At 39.2% G+C, this 25,333-nt stretch overlaps 1 protein-coding gene across 1 annotated transcript in view; it reads right to left on the minus strand.

Annotated features, from left to right (window-relative positions):
- LOC118552209 (H-2 class II histocompatibility antigen, E-S beta chain-like) overlaps nucleotides 1–22,138 on the minus strand; it is a 39,512-nt gene extending 17,374 nt beyond the window's left edge. The window contains exon 1 of the mRNA XM_078054362.1: nucleotides 22,065–22,138. Within this exon, the coding sequence (XP_077910488.1) occupies nucleotides 22,065–22,138 (74 nt within the window). The remainder of the gene's footprint in view (nucleotides 1–22,064) is intronic.
- Between the last annotated feature and the right edge of the window lie 3,195 nt (nucleotides 22,139–25,333).

Here is a 25,333-nt window from a genome sequence, read left to right on the forward strand (position 1 = left end):
CAACAAAATTAACAAGAGCAGGTCCACCCTAAGACATAGTGTAATTAAATTGGCAAAATGTGGGAGGGAGGACCAAGATGGCAGAGGAGTAGGAGACCTAAATTTCCTCTGGTCCCAGGAATTCAGCTAGATAGGGATCAAACCATTCTGAACATCTACGAACTCAACCAGAGATCGAAGAAAAGAATAGCAGCAACTCTCTGAACAGAAAAGCGACCACTTTCTGGAAGGTAGGACGTGCGGAGAAGTGAATCCAAGGTGATATTCGGGAGGATAGACGGCGGGGGAGGGGGCCTCTGCCGGCCGCTTCTGGCAAGTGATAGAGCCATGGAGCACAAAATTGGACTTTTAGAAGTCTGCTCCGCTGAGCATCACTCCAGTGGCTAAGCGAGGGGTGGAACCCTCGTGGGACAGTGTGGTCTCAGGACCCTTGGGGTCACAGAAAGACCGGGGATGCCTGAGTGTGGCAGAGCTCCCAGATATCAGAGCAGGGAAGACGGCTGCAGAGACAGAGCTGAGGAGCGGGCTCTCAGCTTGGGGCTGCCATAAACCGTGATCCGCGGCACAGTCGGGCCACTGCTCCTCCAGCAGGGACCCAACAAGCGGCAGATCCGGGGAGACTCCCCTTCCTCCCCCGGGCGGAGCGGCGCGGGAGCGCACCACAGGGATCTGCTGGGTTTGGAGACTCCACATGGGGTCGTAAGCCAGAGATAGAAATGCTCGGTCATAGGCCGGATAGGCATGGAGTGAGGCCGGAGACCGGGGAGACGGGAGTGACTGACTGCTTTTTCTGGGGGCTCACTGAGGAGTGGGGCCCCGAATTCTCGGCTCCTCCGGGGAGGAGATTGGGAGGCCGCCATTTTCACTCTCGGCCTCCAAAGCTGTACGGAAAGCTTGCAGGGAACAAAAGCTCCGGAGAGCAAACCCGAGCAGATCACTTAGCCCAGACCGGGCAAGGGCGGAGCAATTCCGCCTCCCGCAAAGACATTTGGGAACCACGGCAACAGGCCCCTCCCCCAGAAGATCAGCAAGAACAGCCAGCCAAGACCAAGTTTACCCATCAATGAGAACGGCAGAACTCCAGCGCTAGGGGAATACTGCACATAGAATTCATGGCTGTTTTCCCAAGATTCTTTAGTCTTTCAAAGTTAATTTTTTCTTTTTTAACTTTCTTTTTCTTTTTTTTTAAATTTTTCTTTTTCCCTTTTTCAACCAACATCTTATCAATCCCTTTTTAAAAAAATCTTTTTTAATTTTCATTTTTAGAGTCATATTCTATCCCTTCATAGTAGTTAACCTTATTTTTGCTATATATATATAAGTTGTTCTCTCTTTAAAATTTTGGGATACAGTTTCTTCTAAGAGACCAAAATATACCCTAAATCTCTAGTGTATGGATTTGTTCTAGCCTCCTGCCTGATCACATTCTCTCCCTTTTGTTTTTTTTAAATCCTCTTCTTTCTTTTTTCAACCAACTTCTTTTTTTATTTTTTTAAAGATTTTATTTATTTATTTGACAGAGACACAGCGAGAGAGGGAACACAGGCAGGGGGAGCTGGAGAGGGAGAAGCGGGCCTCCCACTGAGCAGGGAGCCTGATGCGGGGCTCGATCCCAGGACCTGGAATCATGACCTGAGCCGAAGGCAGACGCTTAACAACTGAGCCACCCAGGCGCCCCCAACCAACTTCTTATCTTATCAATTCCTTTTATAAAATCTTTTATAATTTTCATCTTTACAGTCATATTCCATCCCTTCATCATATTTACCCTTACTTTTGTACAGATACAAGTTTTTCTTTCTTTAAAATTTTGGGAGGCACTTTCTTCTAACACACCAAAATATGCCCAAAATCTAGTGTGTGGGACTGATCTATGCACCAGCCTGATCATATTTGATCATATTCTGTTTTTTTTCGTTTGTTTGTTTGTTTTTATCTTTTTTTTTCTTTTTTCTTTCTTTCCCTTTCTTTTCCCCAGGTTTCAGGTCTCTTCTGATTTATTTAGTGTATATTATTCTGGGGTCGTTGTTACCCTTTTAGCATTTTGTTCTCTCATTAATCTATTCTCCTCTGGACAAAATGACAAGACTGAAAAAATCACCTCAAAAAAACCACAAAAAACAAGAGGCAGTACTGACTGCCAGGGACCAAATCAATACGGACATTAGTAAGATGTCGGAACTAGAGTTCAGAATGATGATTTTAAAGATGCTAGCTGGGCTTGAAAAAAGCATGGAAGATATTAGAGAAATCCCTTCTGGAGAAATAAAAGAACGAAAATCTAACCAAGTCGAAATCAAAAAGGCTATTAATGAGGTGCAATAAAAATTGGAGGCTCTAACTGCTAGGATAAATGAGGCAGAAGAGAGAATCAGTGATATAGAAGACCAAATGATGGAAAATAAAGAAGCTGAGAAAAAGAGAGATAAACAACTACTGGATCACGAGGGCAGAATTCGAAAGATAAGTGATACCATAAGATGAAACAATATTAGAATAATTGGGATCCCAGAAGAAGAAGAAAGAGAGAGGGGGCAGAAGGTATATTGGAGCAAATTATAGCGGAGAACTTTCCTAGTTTGGGGAAGGAAACAGGCATCAAAATCCAGGAGGTACAGAGAACACCCCTCAAAAATCAATAAAAATAGGTCAATACCCCGACATCTAATAGCAAAACTTACGAGTTTCAGAGACAAAGAGAAAATCCTGAAAGCAGCTCGGGAGAAGAGATCTGTAACCTACAATGGTAGAAATATTAGATTGACAACAGACCTATCCACAGAGACCTGGCAGGCCAGAAAGGACTGGCATGATATATTCAGAGCACTAAATGAGAAAAATATGCAGCCAAGAATATTATATCCAGCTAGGCTGTCACTGAAAATAGAAGGAGAGATAAAAAGCTTCCAGGACAAACAAAAATTAAAGGAATTTGCAAACAGGAAAACAGCCCTACAAGAAATATTGAAAGGGGTCTTCTAAGCAAATTGAGAGCCTAAAAGTAATGTAGACCAGAAAGGAACACAGACAATATACAGTAACAGTCACCTTACAGGCAATACAATGGCACTAAATTCCTATCTTTAGTAGTTACCCTGAATGTAAATGGGCTAAATGCCCCAATCAAAAGACACAGGCTATCAGATTGGATAAAAAAAACAAGACCCATCGATATACTGTCTGCAAGAGACTCATTTTAGACCCAAGACACCCCAGATTGAAAGTGAGGGGGTGGAAAACCATTTACCATGCTAATGGACACCAAAAGAAAGCTGGGGTGGCAATCCTTATATCAGACAAATTAGATTTTAAACCAAAGACTATAATAAGAGATGAGGAAGGACACTATATCATACTTAAGGGGTCTATCCAACAAGAAGATCTAACAATTGTAAATATCTATGCCCCTAACATGGGAGCAGCCAATTATATAAGGCAATTAATAACAAAATCAAAGAAACACATCAACAACAATACAATAATAGTGGGGGACTTTAACACCCCCCTCACTGAAATGGACAGATCATCCAAGCAAAAGATCAACAAGGAAATAAAGACTTTAAATGACACACTGGACCAAATGGACTTCACAGATATATTCAGAACATTCCATTCCAAAGCAACAGAATACACATTCTTCTCTAGTTCCCATGGAACATTCTCCAGAAGAGATCACATCCTAGGTCACAAAGCCAGTCTCAACTGGTACCAAAAGATTGGATCATTCCCTGAATATTTTCAGACCACAATGCTTTGAAACTAGAACTCAATCACAAGAGGAAAGTTGGAAAGAACTCAAATACATGGAGGCTAAAGAGCATCCTACTAAAGAATGAATGGGTCAAGCAGGAAATTATAGAAGAATTTTAAAAAGTCATGGAAACCAACGAAAATGAAAACACAACTGTTCAAAATCTTTGGAATGCAGCAAAGGCAGTCCTAACAGGAAAGTATATAGCAATACTAGCCTTTCTAAAGAAACAAGAAAGGTCTCATATACACAGCCTAACCCTACACCTAAAGGAGCTGGAGAAAGAACAGCAATTAAAGCCTAAACCCAGCAGGAGAAGAGAAATAATAAAGATCAGAGCAGAAATCAATGAAATAGAAACCAAAAGAACAGTAGAACAGACAACAAAACTGGAGCTGGTTCTTTGAAAGAATTAACAAGATTGATAAACCCCTGGCCAGACTTATCAAAAAGAAAAGAGAAAGGACCCAAATTAATAAAATCATGAATGAAAGAGGAGAGATCACAACCAACACCAAAGAAATACAAACAATTATAAGAACATACTATGAACAACTATATGCCAGCAAATTAGATAATTTGGAAGAAATAGATGCATTCCTAGAGATGTATCAACTACCAAAACTGAACCAGGAAGAAATAGAAAACCTCAACAGATGTATAACCACTAAGGAAATTGAGGCACTAATCAAAAATCTCCCAACAAACAAAAGCCCAGGGCCAGATGGCTTCCCAGGCTAATTCTACCAAACATTTAAAGAAGAATTAATACCTGTTCTTCTAAAACTGTTCCAAAAAATAGAAATGGAAGGAAAACTTCCAAACTCGTTTTATGAGGCCAGCATTACCTTGATCCCCAAACCAGACAAAGACCCCATCAAAAAGGAGAATGAGAGACTAATATCCTTGATGGACATGGATGCAAAAATTCTCACCAAAATACTAGCCAATAGGATCCAACAGTACATTAAAAGGATCATCCACCACTACCAAGTGGTATTTATCCCTGGGCTGCAAGGTTGGTTCAACATCTGCAAATCCATCAATGTGATACAATACATTAATAAAAGAAAGAACAAGAACCATCTGATCCTCTCAATAGATGCAGAAAAAGCATTTGACAAAGTACATCATCCTTTCTTGATCAAAACTCTTCAGAGTATAGGGATAGAGGGCACATACCTCTATATCATAAAAGCCATCTATGAAAAACCCACAGAGAATATCATTCTCAATGGGGAAAAACTGAGAGCTTTCCCCCTAAGGTCAGGAACACGGCAGGGAAGTACACTATCACTACTGCTATTCAACACAGTATTAGAAGTCTTAGCCACAGCAATCAGACAACAAAAAGAAATAAAAGGCATCCAAATAGGCAAAGAAGAAGTCAAACTCTCACTCTTTGCAGATGGTATGATACTTTATGTGGAAAACCCAAAAGAGTCCACCCCAAAACTGCTAGAACTCATACAGGAATTCAGTAAAGTGGCAAGATATAAAATCAATGCACAGATCAGTGGCATTCCTATACACCAACAACAAGACAGAATAAAGAGAAATTAAGGAGTTGATCCCATTTACAGTTGCACCCAAAACCATAGGATACCTAGGAATAAATCTAACCAAAGAGGCAAAGAATCTGTACTCAGAAAACTATAGAATACTCATGAAAGAAATTGAGGAAGACACAAAGAAATAGAAAAACGTTCCATGCTCATGAATTGGAAGAACAAATACTGTGAGGATGTCAATGCTACCAAGAGCAATCTACACATTCAATGCAATCCCCATCAAAATACCATCCACTTTTTTCAAAGAAATGGAACAAATAATCCTAAAATTTGTATGGAACTAGAAAAGACCCCGAATAGCCAGAGGAATGTTGAAAAAGAAAAGCAAAGCTGGCGGCATCACAATTCCGGACTTCAAGCTCTATTACAAAGCTGTCATCATCAAGACAGCATGTTCTGGCACAGAAACGGACACATAGATCAATGGAACAGAATAGAGAGCCCATAAATGGACCCTTAACTCTATGGTCAACTAATCTTTGACAAAGAGGAAAGAATGTCCAATGGAAAAAAGACAGTCTCTTCAACAAATGGTGTTGGGAAAATTGGACAGCCACATGCAGAAGAATGAAACTGGACCATTTCCTTACACTACACACAAAAAATAGACTCAAATGGTTGAAAGACCTAAATGTGAGACAGGAGTCTATCAAAATCCTAAAGGAGAACACAGGCAGCAACCTCTTCGACCTGAGCCACAGCAACTTCTTCCTAGAAACATCGCCAAAGGCAAGGGAAGCAAGGGCAAAAATGAACTATTGGGACTTCATCAAGATAAAAAGCTCCTGCACAGCAAAAGAAACAGTCAACAAAACCAAAAGACAACCGACAGAATGGGAGAAGATATTTGCAAATGACTTATCAGATAAAAGGCTAGTATCCAAAATCTATAAAGAACTTATTAAACCTAACACCCAAAGAACAAATATTTCAATCAAGAAATGGGCAGATGACATGAGCAGATATTTTTCCAAAGAAGACATCCAAATGGCCAACAGACACATGAAAAAGTGCTCAACGTCGCTCGGCATCAGGGAAATCCAACTCAAAACCTCAATGAGATACCACCTCACACCAGTCAGAATGGCTAAAGTTAACAAGTCGGAAACGACAGATGTTTGCGGGGATGCGGAGAAAGGGGAACCCTCCTTCACTGTTGGTGGGAATGCAATCTGGTGCAGCCACTCTGGAAAACAGTATGGAGGTTCCTCAACAAGTTGAATATAGAGCTACCATACAATCTAGCAATTGCAGTACTGGGTATTTACCCCAAAGATACAAATGGAGGGATCCAAAGGGGACATGCACCCCGATGTTTATAGCAGCAATGTCCACAATATCCAAACTGTGGAAAGAGCCAAGATGTCCATTGACAGATGAATGGATAAAGAAGATGTGGTATATATATACAATGGAATATTATATAGCCATCAAAAGGAATGAGATCTTGCCATTTGCAATGACATGGATGGAACTGGAGGGTGTTATGCTGAGCGAAATAAGTCAATCAGAGAAAGACATGTATCATATGAACTCACTGATATGAGGAATTCTTAATCTCAGGAAACAAACTGAGGGTTGCTGGAGTGGTGGGGGGTGGGAGGGATGGGGTGGCTGGGTGATAGACATTGGGGAAGGTATGTGCTATGATGAGCGCTGTGAATTGTGCAAGACTGTTGAATCACAGATCTGTAACTCTGAAACAAATAATACAATATATGTTAAAAAAAAGAAGAAGAAGATAGCAGGAGGGAAGAATGAAGGGGGGAAATCGGAGGGGGAGACAAACCATGAGAGACTATGGGCTCTGAGAAAAAAACTGAGGGTTCTAGAGGGGAGGGGGTGGGAAGATGGGTTAGCCCGGTGATGGGTATTAAAGAGGGCACGTTCTGCATGGAGCACTGGGTGTTATGCACAAACAATGAATCATGGAACACGACATCAGAAACTAATGATGTAATGTATGGTGATTAACATAACAATAAAAAATTAAAAAAAAAGAATTAATCTATTGCTGGCTGCTTGTTAGGGTCCACTCTCAACTCCTAGAGGTCACCTGCAGTTCATTACCATGTAGCCCTCTTGCAGGCCCTCTGGCAACATGGAGTTTACTTCAAAGCCAGCAAAGAAGGGTCTCTTTCTCCAGCATGCTAAAATGAAGCCTAATATGAAAAACACAATCACAGATTGACCTCTCATCAACTTTGCCCGATTACATCCAAATCAAGGGAATGGCATCCTATCACATTTGCCATATAACATAACCTTGTTAAAGACGTGATCTGTCATCTTTGCCATATTATACTGGTTAGAAGCAAGTCACAATTCCTTTTAACTTTCCAGGGAGAAGATTATACAAGGGCATGACCCATTGGGGGTCACCTTTGAGTGTGACCCTAATGCTCCAGGTTCCTCCCACATGCAGAATAACAAATCTCATTCCATTACAGCACCAGCTCAAGGCCCCAAATCTCATCATCTAACTCAGGTCCAGGTGAGAATGAAGCCCCTGGTTGTAATCCATTAGGTACAACTCCTGGGGGACAATTTCTCTTCATCGGTGGACCTGTGAAACCAGAGACAAGTTATCTGCCTCCAATATACCCAACTTACAATCCTGGGGCAGGCACAGGATAACTGCTATAAGTATTCTTGTTCAAAAAGGGGGAAAGTGGAAGGTGAAAAGGAGTCATTAATCCATGGCAGTTCTGAATTCCACTTGGGAAAACTCCAGCCAGAATTCCTTGATTACATTTCAAGGACTGGGAATAATCCATGTTCTCATTTTCACAGATGCGGACTGCTGTCCACCAGCTGTTATTTCCCTGACTGGTCCTCAGTGGCTCTGTTTTCTCTCTGGGATTCTTGGTTCTGTCCTCTGAGTCATCCTTTTTTCATGGAAGGTGGCACTGTTTGCGGGTGAGTAGCTTCATCAGACTGCTTCCTGCCAATGGCATTAGGGAAGCCTCATAGTCTCCTTTCATTTTGTACTTTCTCCTTTTGCTCCATGCAGCAGTATTTTTTCAAAACTTGTCTTCTGTGAATTTTATGGGCATTCACTCCAAAGACACAAGCCACATCTACTGATCTTTTCAAGTCAATCACTTCTCTGTGTTGGCCACAGCTGAGCTGTTTGAGAGATGACACCTGAGTGGAGTGGTGAGGCAAATCTTGAAGCTATCGAGAGGGCCCTTTGTGGGACTGAATTTTCTAGCCCTTTGATCTTTCCAAAGTGCGTCTGCCACAGTGATACAACAATTGATACAGAGGACAGGCAAAGGGGAAACATGTATATGGGAATCCTTAAAGGAGAGAGGAAAGAATAAGATAACATTAAAATGGTTTCATTTTAAACTGCTTTCATTTTTGGGGACGCCTGGGTGGCGTTGTTTGCACAGGCTCTCTTTCTCTGACAAAATCTTAAAAAAAAACCCAACAAAACAAAAACCCAAACCCTGCTTTCATTCTTGAAGGCAATGAGAGAGCCTTCTTTTTAAAATAATTTTAAAAATTTTAATTAATTAATTAACAGATAAAGTATTATTGGTTTCAGAGATACAAGTCTGTGATTCATCTGTCTTATATAATACCCAGTACTCACCGTGAGGGAGCATTCTTAAAGGCAGGTGTAGAAGCACTAAGCAGTTATCAGGTAGACTGCTCAGGTAATGGTCTCAGCTACCTTGAGTCACACAAAATTGAGAAAATATATTGAGGAAGTTCTATACAGCAACCTCCAATTGCTGCACAATAGATGTAGAAGAGAATACAATTAAAGAAATAATAGAAGACCCTTTCCTGAGTTAAAGGAGGACTTTAGTCTTTGGATGGGTAAGATTCGTGTAACTTAAAGGCATCAAGCAGGAACAATGAAAATATACAAATAGTTACATATGCAGCGATGAAATTGTTTGATTACAAGATCAGAAGCAAAAGAAAAACAATGATAATTAAAAATTGATCTCATAGCTTTTAGAAAGGAAATAAATAAGCTAACTAACAAATAGTTTATACATAAAAGGATAGGAACTAGGCAGGAAACAGACTTCTTATCTGAAATATCAGAAGGCAGAAAACAATGACGAAAAAAATGAATGCAGGAAGCTGGGTGTTGCAGGAAAGGCAGTGTAAGAGAGTTGGTTTGGGATAGGGAGATGGAAGAAGAGAGACAAGGGAGGAAGAAGAAAATCTGAGCAGAAACTACGAGGAATGGGTAGAAGGAAAGGGATTGCTAACAAGGGAGTTATTTTAAAACTTGCCCTCTGTGGCATGATTCAAAACTCTCATTGACACACCCTCAAAGACCTAAATTACATTTCAAAAATTTGGGGGTATATATCTTGTTTTTCTTCTAATGTAAAATTATGCTAAAACACATCCATTCTACTGGAAGTTCAAGATCCCTCTTGACCATCCTATAAGAGTGATAACTATAAGCATATTAATTGGGTTGCGAATACCAGCAGGTGGAGACTCTGCACTTTAGAAGTTCAAGGCAAGCTGTGGCTTTCCCTTCCTCCTCTCATCTTGCACAGATTTGGACTGGGAAAGGCCAGCATTCCTTCCTAGAGGGTGGCTGCCTGGCCAGCTCTTATTTCCCTGATCATTCCTTCCATGATTCCAAAATATGATGCGATCTGAGATGTGGTTTTAGATGCTTGAGAAGCAAAGAAGCATGAAATGGAGCCAAACTTAAAGCCTGCCTGAATACTGGGTAGCTCAGTCTTTTACATGTCCTAACAGGTAGGAGATCGCTACTGTAAAATTGCATGCTTTAAAAAAGAAACCAGGGCGCCTGGGTGGCTCAGTTGGTTAAGCGACTGCCTTCGGCTCAGGTCATGATCCTGGAGTCCCGGGATCGAGTCCCGCATCGGGCTCCCTGCTCGGCAGGGAGTCTGCTTCTCCCTCTGACCCTCCCCCTCTCATATGCTCTCTCTCTCTCATTCTCTCTCTCATAAATAAATAAAATCTTAAAAAAAAAAAAAATAAAAATAAAATAAAATAAAAAAAGAAACCTTCGCTGTTTCCACTCCAGTGCAAGCTGCTATTCTTTTTCACACTGAGCTTTCATTACCTTCTGCATTATCTAATGCATTCATTCCTGATACTTTAGAGAGTGATATTTTATTTTAAATTTATATTTAAAATTATCAGAAGAATACATGTATATAGTTTTTAAATTAAAACAATAGCACTGTATTTTAATAAAACAGGATCTTTTCATGCCTCCCTTTTCCTCCAAGGGAACATATACACACATATGTATAATCAAGATGGTATCCATACATTCTTATTTTATTGGGCGTTTTGAAATGAGTGGACTCTGAATTATGCCAAATGCTTTTTTTGCAGGGAGAATCTAAGGATCAATGAATTCATAAGGATTAAAATCATACAAAGTTTGTTCATTGACCAAAATGAAATTAAATTAGAAATCAATGCTTAATCTCAGGAAACAAACTGAGGGTTGCTGGAGTGGTGGGGGGTGGGAGGGATGGGGTGGTTGGGTGATAGACCTGGGGAGGGTATGTGCTATGGTGAGCACTGTGAATTGTGTAAGACTGTTGAATCACAGATCTGTACCTCTGAAACAAATAATATGTTAAAAAAAAAAAAAAGAAGATAGCAGGAGGGGAAGAATGAAGGGGGGATATCGGAGGGGGAGATGAACCATGAGAGATGATGGACTCTGAGAAACAAACTGAGGGTTCTAGAGGGGAGGGGGGTGGGGGGATGTGTTAGCCTGGTGATGGGTATTAAAGAGGGCACGTATTGAATGGAGCACTGGGTGTTATACGCAAACAATGAATCATGGAACACTACATCAAAAACTAATGATGTAATGTATGGTGATTAACATAACATAATAATGATAAAAAAAAGATGTGAAAGACAAAGAGAAAAAAAAGAAATCAATGCAAAAATGTATTACCAAATATTTGTAAACCAAAAAACACACTTCTTCTGAATAAACCATGGGGTCAGAGGAAAAATCAGAAGAAGATTAAGAAAGTATTTTGAGATGAATGAAATAAAACATAATATATCACAATTTATGCAATGCATGTAAATCATTTGCAATCCTATAGACGATTACAGGGTTAAATGCTTATACTAGAAATGAGGAAAAATCTCAAATCAATAGACTAAAATTCTACCTTAAAAAACTGGAAAATTGGATAGACACTGAAGCCCAAATTAAGCAGAAGAAAGGAAATCATAAAGATCAGAGTAGAAAAAAAAAAAAAAAAGATCAGAGTAGAAATCAATGGCACGGAAATCAGAAAAATAATAGAGAAAATCAATGGTGCAAAAATATAATTCTTTGGGAAGGTCAGTAAACTTGATAAACCTCCAGTGAGACTGATCAGGAAGGGAAGAGAGAAAACATAATTTACAAATATCAAGAATGAGAGAGGGACATCACTATAGATTGTGCAGAAATTAAAATTATAATAAAAAGAATATATCAAAAGCTTTATCCTTAAAAATTGGACCACTTAGATGACATAGGAACACTCCTTGAAAAATACAAACTACAAAAGGTCACTTAAGAAAGTGGTTTAATCTAGGGGCGCCTGGGTGGCTCAGTCGGCTAAGCATCTACCTTCGGCTCAGGTCATGATCCCAGGGTTCTGGGATTGAGCCCCGTGTCGGGTTCCCTGCTCGGCGGACAGTCTGTTTCTCCCTCTCCCTCTGCTCCTCCCCATGCTTGTGCTTTCTCGTTTTTTCTCTCTCAAATAAATAAAATAAAATCTTAAAAAAAAAGAAAGTGGTTTAATCTAAATAGCATTCAAAAATCAACCAGTGTAATTCACCATATTATCAGACAAAAAGAACAAAAGTTATCCACTTGATTAATACAAAAATATATTTGATAAAATCCAGCACCTATTCATGATAGAAACTTTTAGTAAGCTAAGAATAGAAGGAAATTTTCTCAATCTGACCAAGCTCATCTAAGAAAAACCTACTGCTAGCATGAAACTTACTGGTGAAAGAATGAATGCTTTCCCCCTAAGACTGAGACTAAGGCAAAAATTTCTGCTCTCACCACTTCTAGTCAATATAAAATTGAAGTTTCTCCCCAGTGCAAAAAGCAAGAAAAGGAATAAGGGTCATGTCAATTGGAAAGGACAGAATAAAACTATATTTCAGGTAACATGATTAACTCTATAAATAGGAATTGGCTAACTTTTTCTATAAAGGGCCAGATAGTGAACATTGTAGGGTTTGTAGTCTAAGAGATAAAATCAAGATATTATGTTGATACTCAATCATCCAACATGTAACTATTAAAAATGTAAAAGTCATCCTTAGCCCATACAATGTAGCCCATAGATCGCACAAAAAACAGTAGTTGCCTGCATTTGTTTACTGGCCATAGTTTGTCAATTTCTTTTTTTTTTTAATTTTTACTTGTATTCCAGTTATCCTACAGTGTAATATTAGTTTCATTTGTACAACATAGTGATTCAACACTTCCATACAACACCCGATGCTCACCACATAAGTGCACTCCTTAATCCCCATCTCCTATTTATTTATTTATATTCTTATTTTTCTTTTTTGTGCATTTTAATTGAAATTTTAGTTAGTTAACATACAGTGTAATATGAGTTTCAGGTATACAATATAGTGATTCAACAATTCTATACATTGCTCAGTGCTCATCATGACAAGTGTATTCTTTAATCCCCATCACCTATTTCATCCATCCCCCCACCCACCTCTCCTCTGGTAACCATTAGTTTGTTCTCTATATTTGAGAGTCAGTTTCTATCTTTATTTTTTCTTTAACGTTTGCTCATTTGTATTTATTTATTTATTTATTTATTTATATTTTTTCATCTTCTTATTTAAATTCAATTCCTATAATAAAACATCTATAGACTCTACAAAAGAAATGCAGTATAAGGAAAAAGTGAGTCTGGCAAGGTTGCTGGATATGTGTTCAATAAAGGTGATCAATTTTATTTCTTAAGATTTTTTTTTTTAAGATTTTATTTATTTATTTGACAGAGACAGAGACAGCGAGAGCAGGAACACAAGCAGGGGGAGTGGGAGAGGGAGAAGCAGGCTTCCCGCTGAGCGGGGAGCCCGATGTGGGGCTCGATCCCAGGACCTTGGGATCATGACCTGAGCCGAAGGCAGCCGCTTAACGACTGAGCCACCCAGGCGCCCCCGATCAATTTTATTTCTTATGCTTGCAGTGAATAATCAGAATTTGAAATTTATAATTTTTATTTACAATAGCATCAAAAATATAAAACACTCAGGAATAAACTTGACAGAAGATGAGTACAACCTGTATACCGAAAACTATAAAGCATTACAGAGAAATTAAAGAATACCTAAGTAAATGGAGACATATACCATGTTCAAGAACTGTAAGAATCAACATTGCTAATATATAAATTCTTTTCTAATTGATGTGTAACTTCAACACAATTGCAATTCAGATCCATACAGACTTTATTGAAGAAATTAATCAACTTATATGGAAATGCAAAGGACATAGAATAGCAAAAGTAATTTTAAAAAAGGATAAAGTTGGAGGGTTTATACCTTTATACCTTATATGTTAAAAAATTATAAGATTTTTTAGAAAGGATTTTATTTGTTCATTTGAGGGAGAGAGAGTGCACACACGAGGGGGAGAGGGGCAGAGAGAGAGGGAGAAGCAGACTCCCCACTGAGCGGGGAGCCTGATGTGGGGCTCAATCCCAGGACCCTGAGATAATGACTTGAGCCAAAGGCAGATGCTAAACTGACTGAGCCACCCAGGCACCCCTAAGATGTTTTTAGATAGCTACATCAAGACAGTGTGATATGAGTGTAAAGATAGATACATAGACAGATGGAACAGAATAGAGATTCCAGAAATAGTCCCCTATGTATATAATCAACTTTTGACAAAGGTGCCTAGGCAATTCAATGGGGAATCTTTATAACAAATGGTGCTGGGACAATTAGATAATCTATGAACAAAAATTGAACCTAGACCCTTGTCTCATGCTTAGTAGATACCAGCCATTATAATAAGTACTTAGAATACAGAAATATCCACCTAGACTTTGTCCTTAGTGAACTGACAGAAAAGAGCTTAATCAGCAACAACAATGCAAATTTGTTACTATACAAAAATGAACTAAAAATGGATCATAGTCTTAAACATAATAGGGAAAACTATAAAAATTCAATAAGAAAACATAGGAGAAAATCTCAGTGTCTTCAGGTTAGGCAAAGATTTTGTAACTAACAAATAAAAAGCACAAATTATAAAAGAAAAATCAATAAGTTGGGGCGCCTGGGTGGCTCAGTTGGTTAAGCGACTGCCTTTGGCTCAGGTCATGATCCTGGAGTCCCTGGATCGAGTCCCACATCGGGCTCCCTGCTCGGCGGGGAGCCTGCTTCTCCCTCTGACCCTCCCCCCTCTCATGTGCTCTCTCTCTCTCTCTCATTCTCTCTGTCTCAAATAAATAAAATCTTTAAAAAAAAAGAAAAATCAGTAAGTTAGACTATATCAGAATTAAAAACTGTTTTCCAGAGATACTATTATAAAAATAAAAAGGCAAGCCACAAAGTGGGGAAAAATATTTACAAACATCTGATAAAGAACTTTTATCTTTAATACATAAAGAACATTTATAATTCAGTAATAAGAGGAGAAACAACCAATTAAAAATGGCCAAAAGATTTGAAAAACACTTCCATCAAAGAAGATATATAGATGGCAAATAAGCACATGAAAAATGTTCAACATCATAGGCCATTATAAAAACTCAAATTAAATTCACAACGAAATGCTATTATGTTCTCTTTGGAATAGCTAAAATTAAAAAGTACGACCGTACCAAGTGCTGGCAAGGATATGAAACAGCTAGAACTCTCTCACACTGCTGGTAGGATGTAAGATGGTACCAAAATCACTTTAGAATATAGTTTGGCAGCTTTTAAAAAAAATAAACAAAACATACCCTATTTTTTAAAGCATTCAATACTTAACTATTTGCTCAAGAGAAGAGGAAATATATATACATACAAATACTTCTACAGAATATTTATAGAAGACTTATTTGTAATAGCCAAAAACTTGAAACAACCCAAATATCCATCAACAGATGAATGGATAAAGAAATTATGGTATATATCTAATGAAATATTCCTCAACAATAAAAAGGAAGAAATCATTAATATATGCAACAAGATGGTTGAATCTCAAAATTATTATACTAAATGAAAGAAGACAGAAAAAAGAGTTCTTGTATGATTTCATTTATCTAAAATTTTAGAAAATACAAACTGATGTACAGAAAAAGAAAACAGTTTAGTGATTGCATGGGGACTGGGGGTGGAGATTGTTTACAGAGTCACAAAGAAGTTTTAGGGATGATGGCTATGTTCACTATCTTGATTGTGGTGATGGCCTTAAGGGTGTATACATATGTCAAAACTCATGAAATTATTCAGTTTATATTTTTAAAGATTTATTTATTTATTTGAGAGCGAGAGGGAGAGCAGGGGGAGGGGCAGTAGGGGAGTGAGGGGGAGAATCCTCAAACAGACTCCCTGCTGAGCATAGAGCCTGGTGTGAGGCAGGGCTCCATCCCAGGACCCTGAGATCATGACCTCAACTGAAACCAAGAGTGGGATGCTCAACCGACTGAGCTACCCAGGCGCCCTGAAATTATTCACTTTAAATATGAGCAGTTGATTGTATGTCAGTTATATATCAATACAGCTGTAAAGAGAGAGAGAGAAAATCTAGAAACCTATCTAGGAACAGGGTGTATTGTTCCATTTATCCGTATTTTCTATGGACTGCTATTAAATTTCTTAATTTTTCCATGATTCTCTCCATATAGTTAATTTCATTTTTTGACATTTTACTTTTTCTTTTTATTACAAATAGAAAAATTTCTGCAATTTTTTTCATGTTTGGTGGTTATAAGCCAATACTCTTGTCTATATTCACTATACTGTGCATTAGATCTCCAGGACGTATTTATCTACTAGTTGCAGGTTTGTATCCTTAAACAATATCTCTCCTATTTCTCCAAATATATTTTTCTTATCTGCCTTCTTTGTGATTGACTCTTCCAGAGGCATGTGATGCCACCTCCCACCTGCAGAAGAGCTTTTTGTCATCACTGTTGTGGCTGCTGAGGTCCTATGTGTATCAAAGAGGTCAAGATTGTGGGCTAGTACATTCCATTGTATTTGAATGATCCTTGTTCCATCATTGCCCTGATCCTGGTGCTAGAAAATAGCTCTGTTATATTTCCAAACTGTATATTTAGTAGAATATTTGTAACAGTTGCCTCCACATAACAAGAAAATGTTCTATGATAAAAGGAATGATCAGAGAAAAAAGTAAAGTGTATTAGAAAGTTCACTACAAAATGAAGAGATAAGTGTGGTGACAGAGTAGATGAGTACAGTGGTTATTTTTGCCCATCTATGCTTGCTGATAGTTCCTTAAATTCATGTGGTCAACTCTTTCAAGCTCAATGGATTTGGATTTACTATAAATCTTAGAATATGGGACCTCTTTTCAGTAACTCTTTTACTATAGGACCTCACAGATGTTTGTAATTCCTAACGATAACCCATTTTTTTGGTATGTTTATTTTATGTGCTGTTTCCCCATAATTGCAGCTCTTTGCTTCTTGTTGACCCTCTTAGTAATTCAGTCTGCTAGAGACAAATGATGCTGCCTCACACCTACTTCTCTCATTGGCTGGAGAGGAAACCATTATCCTTGAAAACAACTCCTGTAAAGTCTCTTTGTCATCAATGTCTTTACTTAAGTCTTAGAATTGAGCGTTAGCTTTAAGTGTCAGAGTTTTGGGGAAGGAAGTAGTTGTAGGAAGCCCCTTTGTGTGTATGTGTATCTTCCCTGCCTTTGCCTCTACAAGATTGTCCCAATCTCAAAGGGAGATGATAGGATCAGCAATAGGATGAGGGGACAGATACCACTTCAGATCTTGAAGTCACATATCAGGTCATTGATCTTAAACTGGGGTTGGCCTGGCACTAGCAAGTATTGCAAGAAATAAATGAATATCAGGAGCTCAATGTGTTTCCCAGTTGGGAAATCCAAGACAGAGTTCTTGCATAAGGGGTCACATGAACATCAGAGTCTAATGAAATAATTTATAACCCAGCTGTGTCCCTGGTCTGGCTCTAATCAATGAAAATTTATTAGAGACCAGACTCATTGATGAGTAGCTGATTCTTATAGTTTCTAGGTCAATAAAGATTCCATGGTAAACTAGTGGATTAGAAGGAAATAGGACTGGGGGTAGGGGAAGTGTGCACAGGTGCCTCCCCAGTTGTTTGGGGGCTAGTTTATTTTCTCAGGGAGCCTAAGGGAATGGTAGAACTCTAGGACAAAGTGACTGCTATTATTCTATTTTTTTGTTTCTATTATTCTATTTTTATTATTGAGGGCTTACTATATGCTTGGGACCTTTCTATTTACTTTATGAATATTGGCTCACTGAGTCCTTACAACAGTCTTTTGAGGAGGTATGATAATCATTGTTCACAGTTACAGATGAGGAAACTGGTGCAGGGGAGTTCACTTGTGTGCTGTTGCAACATTTGTCAATAGGAAAACCACAGTTCAAACATAGGCAGTCTGGTTCCAGAGGGGCGTGCTTAGCCGTCATGCAACACTGCCTCTCATAGCTCCTGGGCCAGTCTTCATGATCCCCACTTCCATTATTCAAAAGAGGTAGATGAATATGAGTCTCTCTAGATCTTCCTTCACCTCACCCCTATCCAAGACCAGCCCTCTCTCAGGAGATGGAAATTTGCACTGTTGTTGCTGACGAAGTTCTTTTCTGCCAGATCACTAATGGGCAAGCTCTGGGTGGACATCTCTGTGTTCTCAGTACTTATTATAATGCCTGAAATCTATGAAGTAGATGCCTAGTAAATAAAAATAAATAATTTATAAATAAGCACCCACACATAGGCTTGGCTGTATGAATGCATACTGTACAGAATCTGCACAGGTTAGAACCCTGGAACTTGGGGCGCCTGTGTGGCTCAGTTGTTAAGCATCTGCCTTCCGCTCAGGTCATGATCCTGGGGTCCTGGGATTGAGCCCCGCGTTGGGCTCCCTGCTCTGCGGGAAGCCTGTTTCTCCCTCTCCCGCTCCCCCTGCTTGTGTTCCCTCTCTTGCTGTGTCTCTCTCTGTCAAATAAATAAATAAAATCTTAAAAAAAAAAAAAGAACCCTGAAACTATCTTTATCTTATGTACACATTTTATGAACTGTTGTCCTTTGTGGCTAGTGAAACTTATCTTCTCACAGCAAGACAAGTAATCGTGGTCATTTCCAGCTGAGAGGCTTGTATGTGCACCAGCATGAGGGGACTACTTTGGACAATTCTCTTCTCCCATGGAAGAGAGTGCCCTGTCCTCGTCAGCGTTCCTATCTCAACATCTGAATACCCCAGTGTTTATGGGTTCAAGATTTAGATCATGTGGAAAGTGTCAGAGCTTTCTTTGTCTCTGCTTTTTTCACTTTTTAAGTGAAATATGATATAAATTTATTGTTTTAATTTTTTAAATGAACGTTTAATTATTAAAGTATACTTGAGGGAAATGAGAAAGATTGATGGCAAAGGCCATGTAAAAAGACTGGGAAGTATGAAAACACTAATTTGAAAAGATACATGCACTCCTTTGTTTATTGTGGCATTATTTACTATAGCCAAATTATGGAAGCAGCCCAAGTGCCCATTGCTATATGAATGGATAAAGAAGATGTTGTGTATATATACAATGGGCTATTACTCAGCCATAAAAAAGAATGAAATCTTGCCCTTTGCAACAAAATGGATAGAACTAGAGAGTATAAAGCTAAATGAAATAAGTCAGTCAGAGAAAGACAAATACCATATGATTTCACTCATATGTGGAATTTAAGAAACAAAACAAACAAAGAAAAAAAGAGAGAAACCCAAAACAGACTCCTAACTAAAGATTGGTTGGCAAACTGATGGTTGCCAGAGGGCGGGTGGGTGGGGGATGGGTGAAATAGGTAAGGGGAATAAGAGTGCACTTATTGTGATGAGAACTGAATAATGTATAGAATTGCTGAATCGTTATATTGTACACTTGAAACTAATATAACACGTATGTTAACTATACTGGAATTAAAGTAATATAATAAAAATAAATGAGTGAATGAATAAATAAGTAAATAAAAAAATGAGAAGTGGGTTTAGCAGTTCAAATGAGATTGAAAACTGTAATTGTGAGCCTTGACGGTAGGTGGTACCACAAGCCTGGCAGAGATGAACGAAGGGACAGAATATTTGGTTACTCAACTTCAAGAGTTCTGTCTGTTATTGTGACTAAAAGCTCCACATGCAGATTTCATTTAACTGCTGTGTTTTTAAAGCCAGCCACAATAGATTTGTCAGTCAACATTTGAATCAGAAAGAGGAGAAAACAAGATCACCTTTATTGTATTCTAGATCCTTAAGTGATATTATTTCCTTCCAAGCTTTGAAGATAAAAATGTAGATATAGATATAAATAGAAAGATGTTTAGAAGTTTGAGATCATAGTGAATAGGCTAATTTGTAACTACTTTTAGATCTAATATATGATAAACAATTTTGTTTTGTCACTAAATGTCCTTCTAAAACATTGTTTTGAAGGACTGTATATAATTGTGCTATAATTCATTTATTTAGTTCTTGAAAATTTTGTACACTTATGGGAATTAATTGAAATTAATCTTTAGCATCTTTATTGAATGGTTGGCCTTCCCCTATAATAGGACATGAGCATCCATTTATTTACCATGCCCTCACCCAACCCCCCCCCAACTAAAAGGCTAAAAGTTTGCTTTTTGGATATATGAGTCACCTAAAAAGAAAAACTTCACATTATGATATTTCCAGTGAATTGTCAGTCAAGTCAGGCCAAAGCCCATCTTTTCTTAAGCTTCTTACTGCTACAGTCTCTTAAGCCACTTTTTTTTTTCCTTCAGAAGACATGACACTCTTGAAATACAGAATTTTACTTAGAAACTGTTTAAAGTAGGAAAAAAACCCTATCAAGAAAGACCAGGTGGAAAATGGGCTCCCAATAAAATGGAATTTTAGGGCAACAAAAATCTAAAAGGCCACAAACAAGAAATAGCATCATTGTTATTTGAACAATGGCTAGTTACTTGCATTTTTTGGTATTGTTAATCACTGAATCTGGGTTTTCCTCTGTATTCCACACAGAGCATGCACTACACAACAATTTTATCATAAAATACCTGCTTTCTACACACATTTTAGGACAAGCTACCACCAGGAACAAATCAATACAAATACATCAGGGACTGAACAATCTCAGTAGTGGGTGACACACATTTTGCAGAATTCTGCCAAACAAAGGAGCTGAACAGGCTAGGGGCAAAGCAAATGAAGAAGAGTTAAGGAATGAAATATTTTAAATATTAATAATTAATTCAGACACGGTACTGTATCTTCTGCAAAAGAAAATTAACATTTAATAACATGCTAACAAATTTTATCTCCAAAGAGATTAGTGTACTGGCAAAGTATTCCGATAATAGAGGAGGGTGGTGGACAGCAGGTACGGAGAATACCCAGCCTTGCAGATCCCAAGGAAGCGATGGCATTTCACTGGTCACTCCCTTTGCCAGAGGTCCAGAAAGAACTTGCCTTTGCCAGAGGTCCAGAAAGAACTTGCCTGCTGAACTTACACTCTAAGCAGCAAACTTTAAGGAGCCAAAGAGGAGTCCCCAGTGGGCAAGGGGAGCAGAGAAGAGAAACATGTTCAATGTAAACTTAAAAGACAGTAAAATGGGACACGACCCCCATTCAAATCCCAGAGATGTGGCAAGTCCCCAAAAATAGTTGTTAGATTTAAAAACTGGACACATCTCATTTCCCAAAAAACACAATACATAGAAATTTCAGGAATAACTGGAAAAATCATCAGAGAAATGTTCAATGAAATTCAAGTTCTTCAACTCAAACATCTCAGGGCTGAAACACACCCTCTATTCATCCAGGCCACAATGCCTCTTGCTTCTTAGAGCAGGGATACTATTGGTCAAGGACACCAACTGGCTTTACAGAACAACTTTTTAAACTTTCCTTTTGGGCCAAGGTCTAGGTCTTTGAGGATTCAAGCAGCCGTCCAAGGCCTGTGAACAGCACATTCCGAAGGTCCAGAGGTCTGGTCCTTCTTCCTTCCCAGACACAATGTCAGACACGTAAAATCTCCAGTCATGTTACATTTTATATTTTGAAATATGGAAGCATATTTAAATACTCTTAAGGCATTTATTTATTAAAACGTTCTCTGCCAAAATTTCACATTAGCTTAAAATTCAAATCAGACTTTACATTTCTCTGCTGAGATCTCCACCTCAGTGTATTACATAAAAACTCCTTCTCCAGCAATCAGTGTTATCAGCATCCACACGGTGAGCCCCATGGTCAGCCTCTTTGTTCCCTATGTGACCCAACTAGATGTTAATACTGCTCAGCTACAGGGTAAAAGCTCCTAACTCAAACTCACTGGAAAAGGGGTGAAACTTCTGCAAAGAGCACTTTATGAAGAGGTACTGTTTGCTCATGACAAGAAACCAGTGAGTCTTCTAAGAATAATAAAAGGGGGTATTTTACAGTTAAGCACATGATTTTGAGGGAAGAATTCAGATGTTGTTCTGTCGGTCCAAGGTGTTAGTACTCTTCTTGTTCCTCCTGTGGGCCCCCTTCATCAGGTATCACAAAGCCTTCATCTGTGCCATAGAGAATGTCCATGATCCTCTACAATACAGGGTTGTTTTCCCTCTTGTTCTCCTGGCAAATCAATTCAATGTTCCTTAACTTTCCAAAGTAGAAATATCTTTCTCTAAGTCTTTGACGGTTAGTTTCCATACATTGACCTGCTGCATCAATTCACTGCTTCGTCATCCCCGTTGCCCATGCCAGGATTCTTTTGCACCACACCGGGCCAGCCTTAGAGGTGGCAGTGGTTCTGTGTGTTGCAATGGGCCTCTGTGGAGCTGCACTGCTGGAGCTGAGAGGTTTCTTCGGTTTGTTCAGAGCTGGAGCAACAAGGGAGGGAGCCATTGTGGCTTCTTGCCCCATGTAGGGTGTAGAGCTTACTTCAAACAAAATAAATTTTCACCTCCAATCTGTGGCTGTCTTTCTCCTGGGTTCCATGGTTCCCTCCTTGCCACAGTTCTTCCATTCCCCTCCCTATTTATTCTCCCTCCTTCTCTGCCTTGCTCTGTGCTCCCAGCAGCTGATCCACATGGAATTACCTCCTAGCTCCTTGATTGCTCTGAGTAATGAAAAGCATAATCAGAGGATTGGAGGAAGAGAGGAAAGTGGGCTGACCTGTCCCCCCAGGCCCCACTCCAACTCTGGGCAGGTCACAGGAGGCTGCCAGTTTCACTTAACTAGAAGGTCACCTATATTATCAGGTGGCTGTCTACACAGTACTCTCTGCCTCCAGGGCCCCTTTATCAGTCCATTCCTTCATCCCTTCAGGTTTGAGGAGGGTAACAATGCTCCTGCTGTCCCTAGCCTAGGATACCTCTCTGTTGTTATGGTTTGCCTACACTCTGATGATCATAGCTTTGTAAATAGATTCTTTATTGAACTCTCTTCAAATTAACCAATTTGAATTTCCCATCTTATTCCAGCCAGCAACCTGACTGATACACATTTAAACCCAACTTCCACCTGCCTCCTTCCTCCCAAAATGTCCCTCTCATTGTTCTATGCTAAAACCTGACTATTTGTCCCTTGATAGTAGCATGAAATATTAATGTCTGCCACCAGTCATGGGGCCAGGTCGGGAAACACCCATAATTTCTATCTGTAGTGTCAATAAATGAAGCTCTAGGACAAAGGATAAAATATTAATTTACAGAGTAGGCAATGAGTGATAAAAATGTAAGAAATCAGGGTACCTGTCAGTGTTGCAACATGAGGTCTCTTGGGAAATACCTCTCCCTACACTAAACATGTGAAACTAGTAGAAGATTATTACAAAAAATATACAAAAAGTAGCTAAAAACCAAGAAAAGTGATCTACAGATATCAAAAACTAAGAGGGAAATCCCAGCTGCAGCTGAGTGGAAGCTGAAACAATATTTTGTGCAGATACTGGAAAAGACACTAGCCAAAGAAACTAGAATTATCTTATGCATATCAGCAGTGTTGCTCTGGAACCTGTTCATACAAGCTTGCAAGAGCAAACTGTTTCATGAATCTGCAAGTCAGTTGTTAAGCACAGCCATTATTAAAAATTAAATTATGTAAATTTGTAATTAATATTAAAAATGAAATAAATACTAAACATTCCTCACTTCCTAATTATTTTACTGCATGTTACTCTTGTATATGCTCTTGAGGTTATTTACAACTGTTGTAGGTATATGTTGAAAATGCTATACAAGGGTGTTCTACTGAACATCTCCTTTCAACTCTTAGTTCAGTGACATCACATTGGTAACTTGAAATCAGCCATGGTGGGAGTATTTATACTATGGAAATCAGCAAATGCTGGAAGTCAGGGCTTTACTTACTTTTTGGTTGATTGTTTAGATCAGAGTTGGCAATTTTTTTCAGGCCAGATAGAAAATATGTCAGGCTTGTAATCCATAGTTTCTGTCACAACTCCTCAATTCTTCTATTGTGGTGCTAAAGGTGGCATAGACAATATATAAATAAATGAGCATGGTTGTGTTCCAATAAAGCCTTACTTACAAAGACAGGTAGCAGGCCCAGTGCCTTCAGTTTGCAGACCTTGGTTTAGATTTAAGAAAGTGATGGATGTAGATCAAACTTAGCAGGACATCATGTTTGTAACCAATCCATTGTGAATAGCACAAAAAGAATATTTGAAAACTATTACCTGACTGAGCAAAGCAGTTGTTCACATCATTGACAAGTAAGTGAAGTTCTGACATGTCCTTGGTTTCATTTTCCTTATTCATCAATGTAAATAAAAATATCCATCAGGGCGTCTGGGTGGCTCAATCAGGTAAGCTTCCAACCTTGGTTTCAGCTCAGGTCATGATCTCAGGGTCCTGGGATCAAGCCCTGCATTGGTCTCCACACTCAGCTCGGAGACGCTTGAGATTCTCTCTCCCTCCCCTCTCCCCCTCCCCATGCTCTCTCTCTCTCAAATCAATCTTTAAAAAAAAAAAGAAAATATCTGTCTTATTGATAAAAATGAAACTATAAAACCTTGACCTCTTACTTCTGTAAAAACACCAAAGTAAAACATTGATCTAAAACTGGTCCAGGATCATGAAATTTCTAGAATTATAATGGAAAAGATAGAGCCACTTGCCAGGAGCATAATGTAACCAGTGGCTACAGGACTCTCATAAGAGAAAAAAAGCCCTAACAAAAATGAGATCATCATAAAAAGTACAGACACAAAACATAAAACACCCAGAGTAATCACAAGAAGATAAATGATGAGGACTTCTGGTCAAAGTGGTGCCAAGACTTTGATACTGGATAAATCCATCCACTCCACAGCTGCAGCACTGATAGACAAATGAAAAAGGAGAAACAAAGAGAAGCTGCTGGAGGGCCCATGCTGCCCACGCCAGAGCTAACAAAGACTAGGTGTGGCACCCCATTCCCCACACACACCCAACCACACTAGCAGGCCAGTGTCCCTTGGTCACCTAGAGGCAGAGACTGACCCAGGCCCAATAGTTCCTGCCATTCTGCCCCCAGCAGTAGGAGGAAGCACAGGCTGGTGCTTCTCGCCCCCTGTGGCACCAGCAAAGAACAGCAAGAAGCCTTTCAGCACTGGGGAGGCTGGAGACCAGGCCAACGGACATTCCCTCCTCTGGCTGATTGACCCCATCCTCCATCTAGCAGCACCAGTTGGCCTATGGGGTCCATCCCCATGGATGACACCAACTGAAACTGAGTGGGAGGCCCCAGTGGTACCAAGTGAATGAAACAGACCAGGACAGCACT

This window comes from Halichoerus grypus, chromosome 9 (genome assembly GCF_964656455.1).
Source record: "Halichoerus grypus chromosome 9, mHalGry1.hap1.1, whole genome shotgun sequence".
Taxonomy (NCBI): domain Eukaryota; kingdom Metazoa; phylum Chordata; class Mammalia; order Carnivora; family Phocidae; genus Halichoerus; species Halichoerus grypus.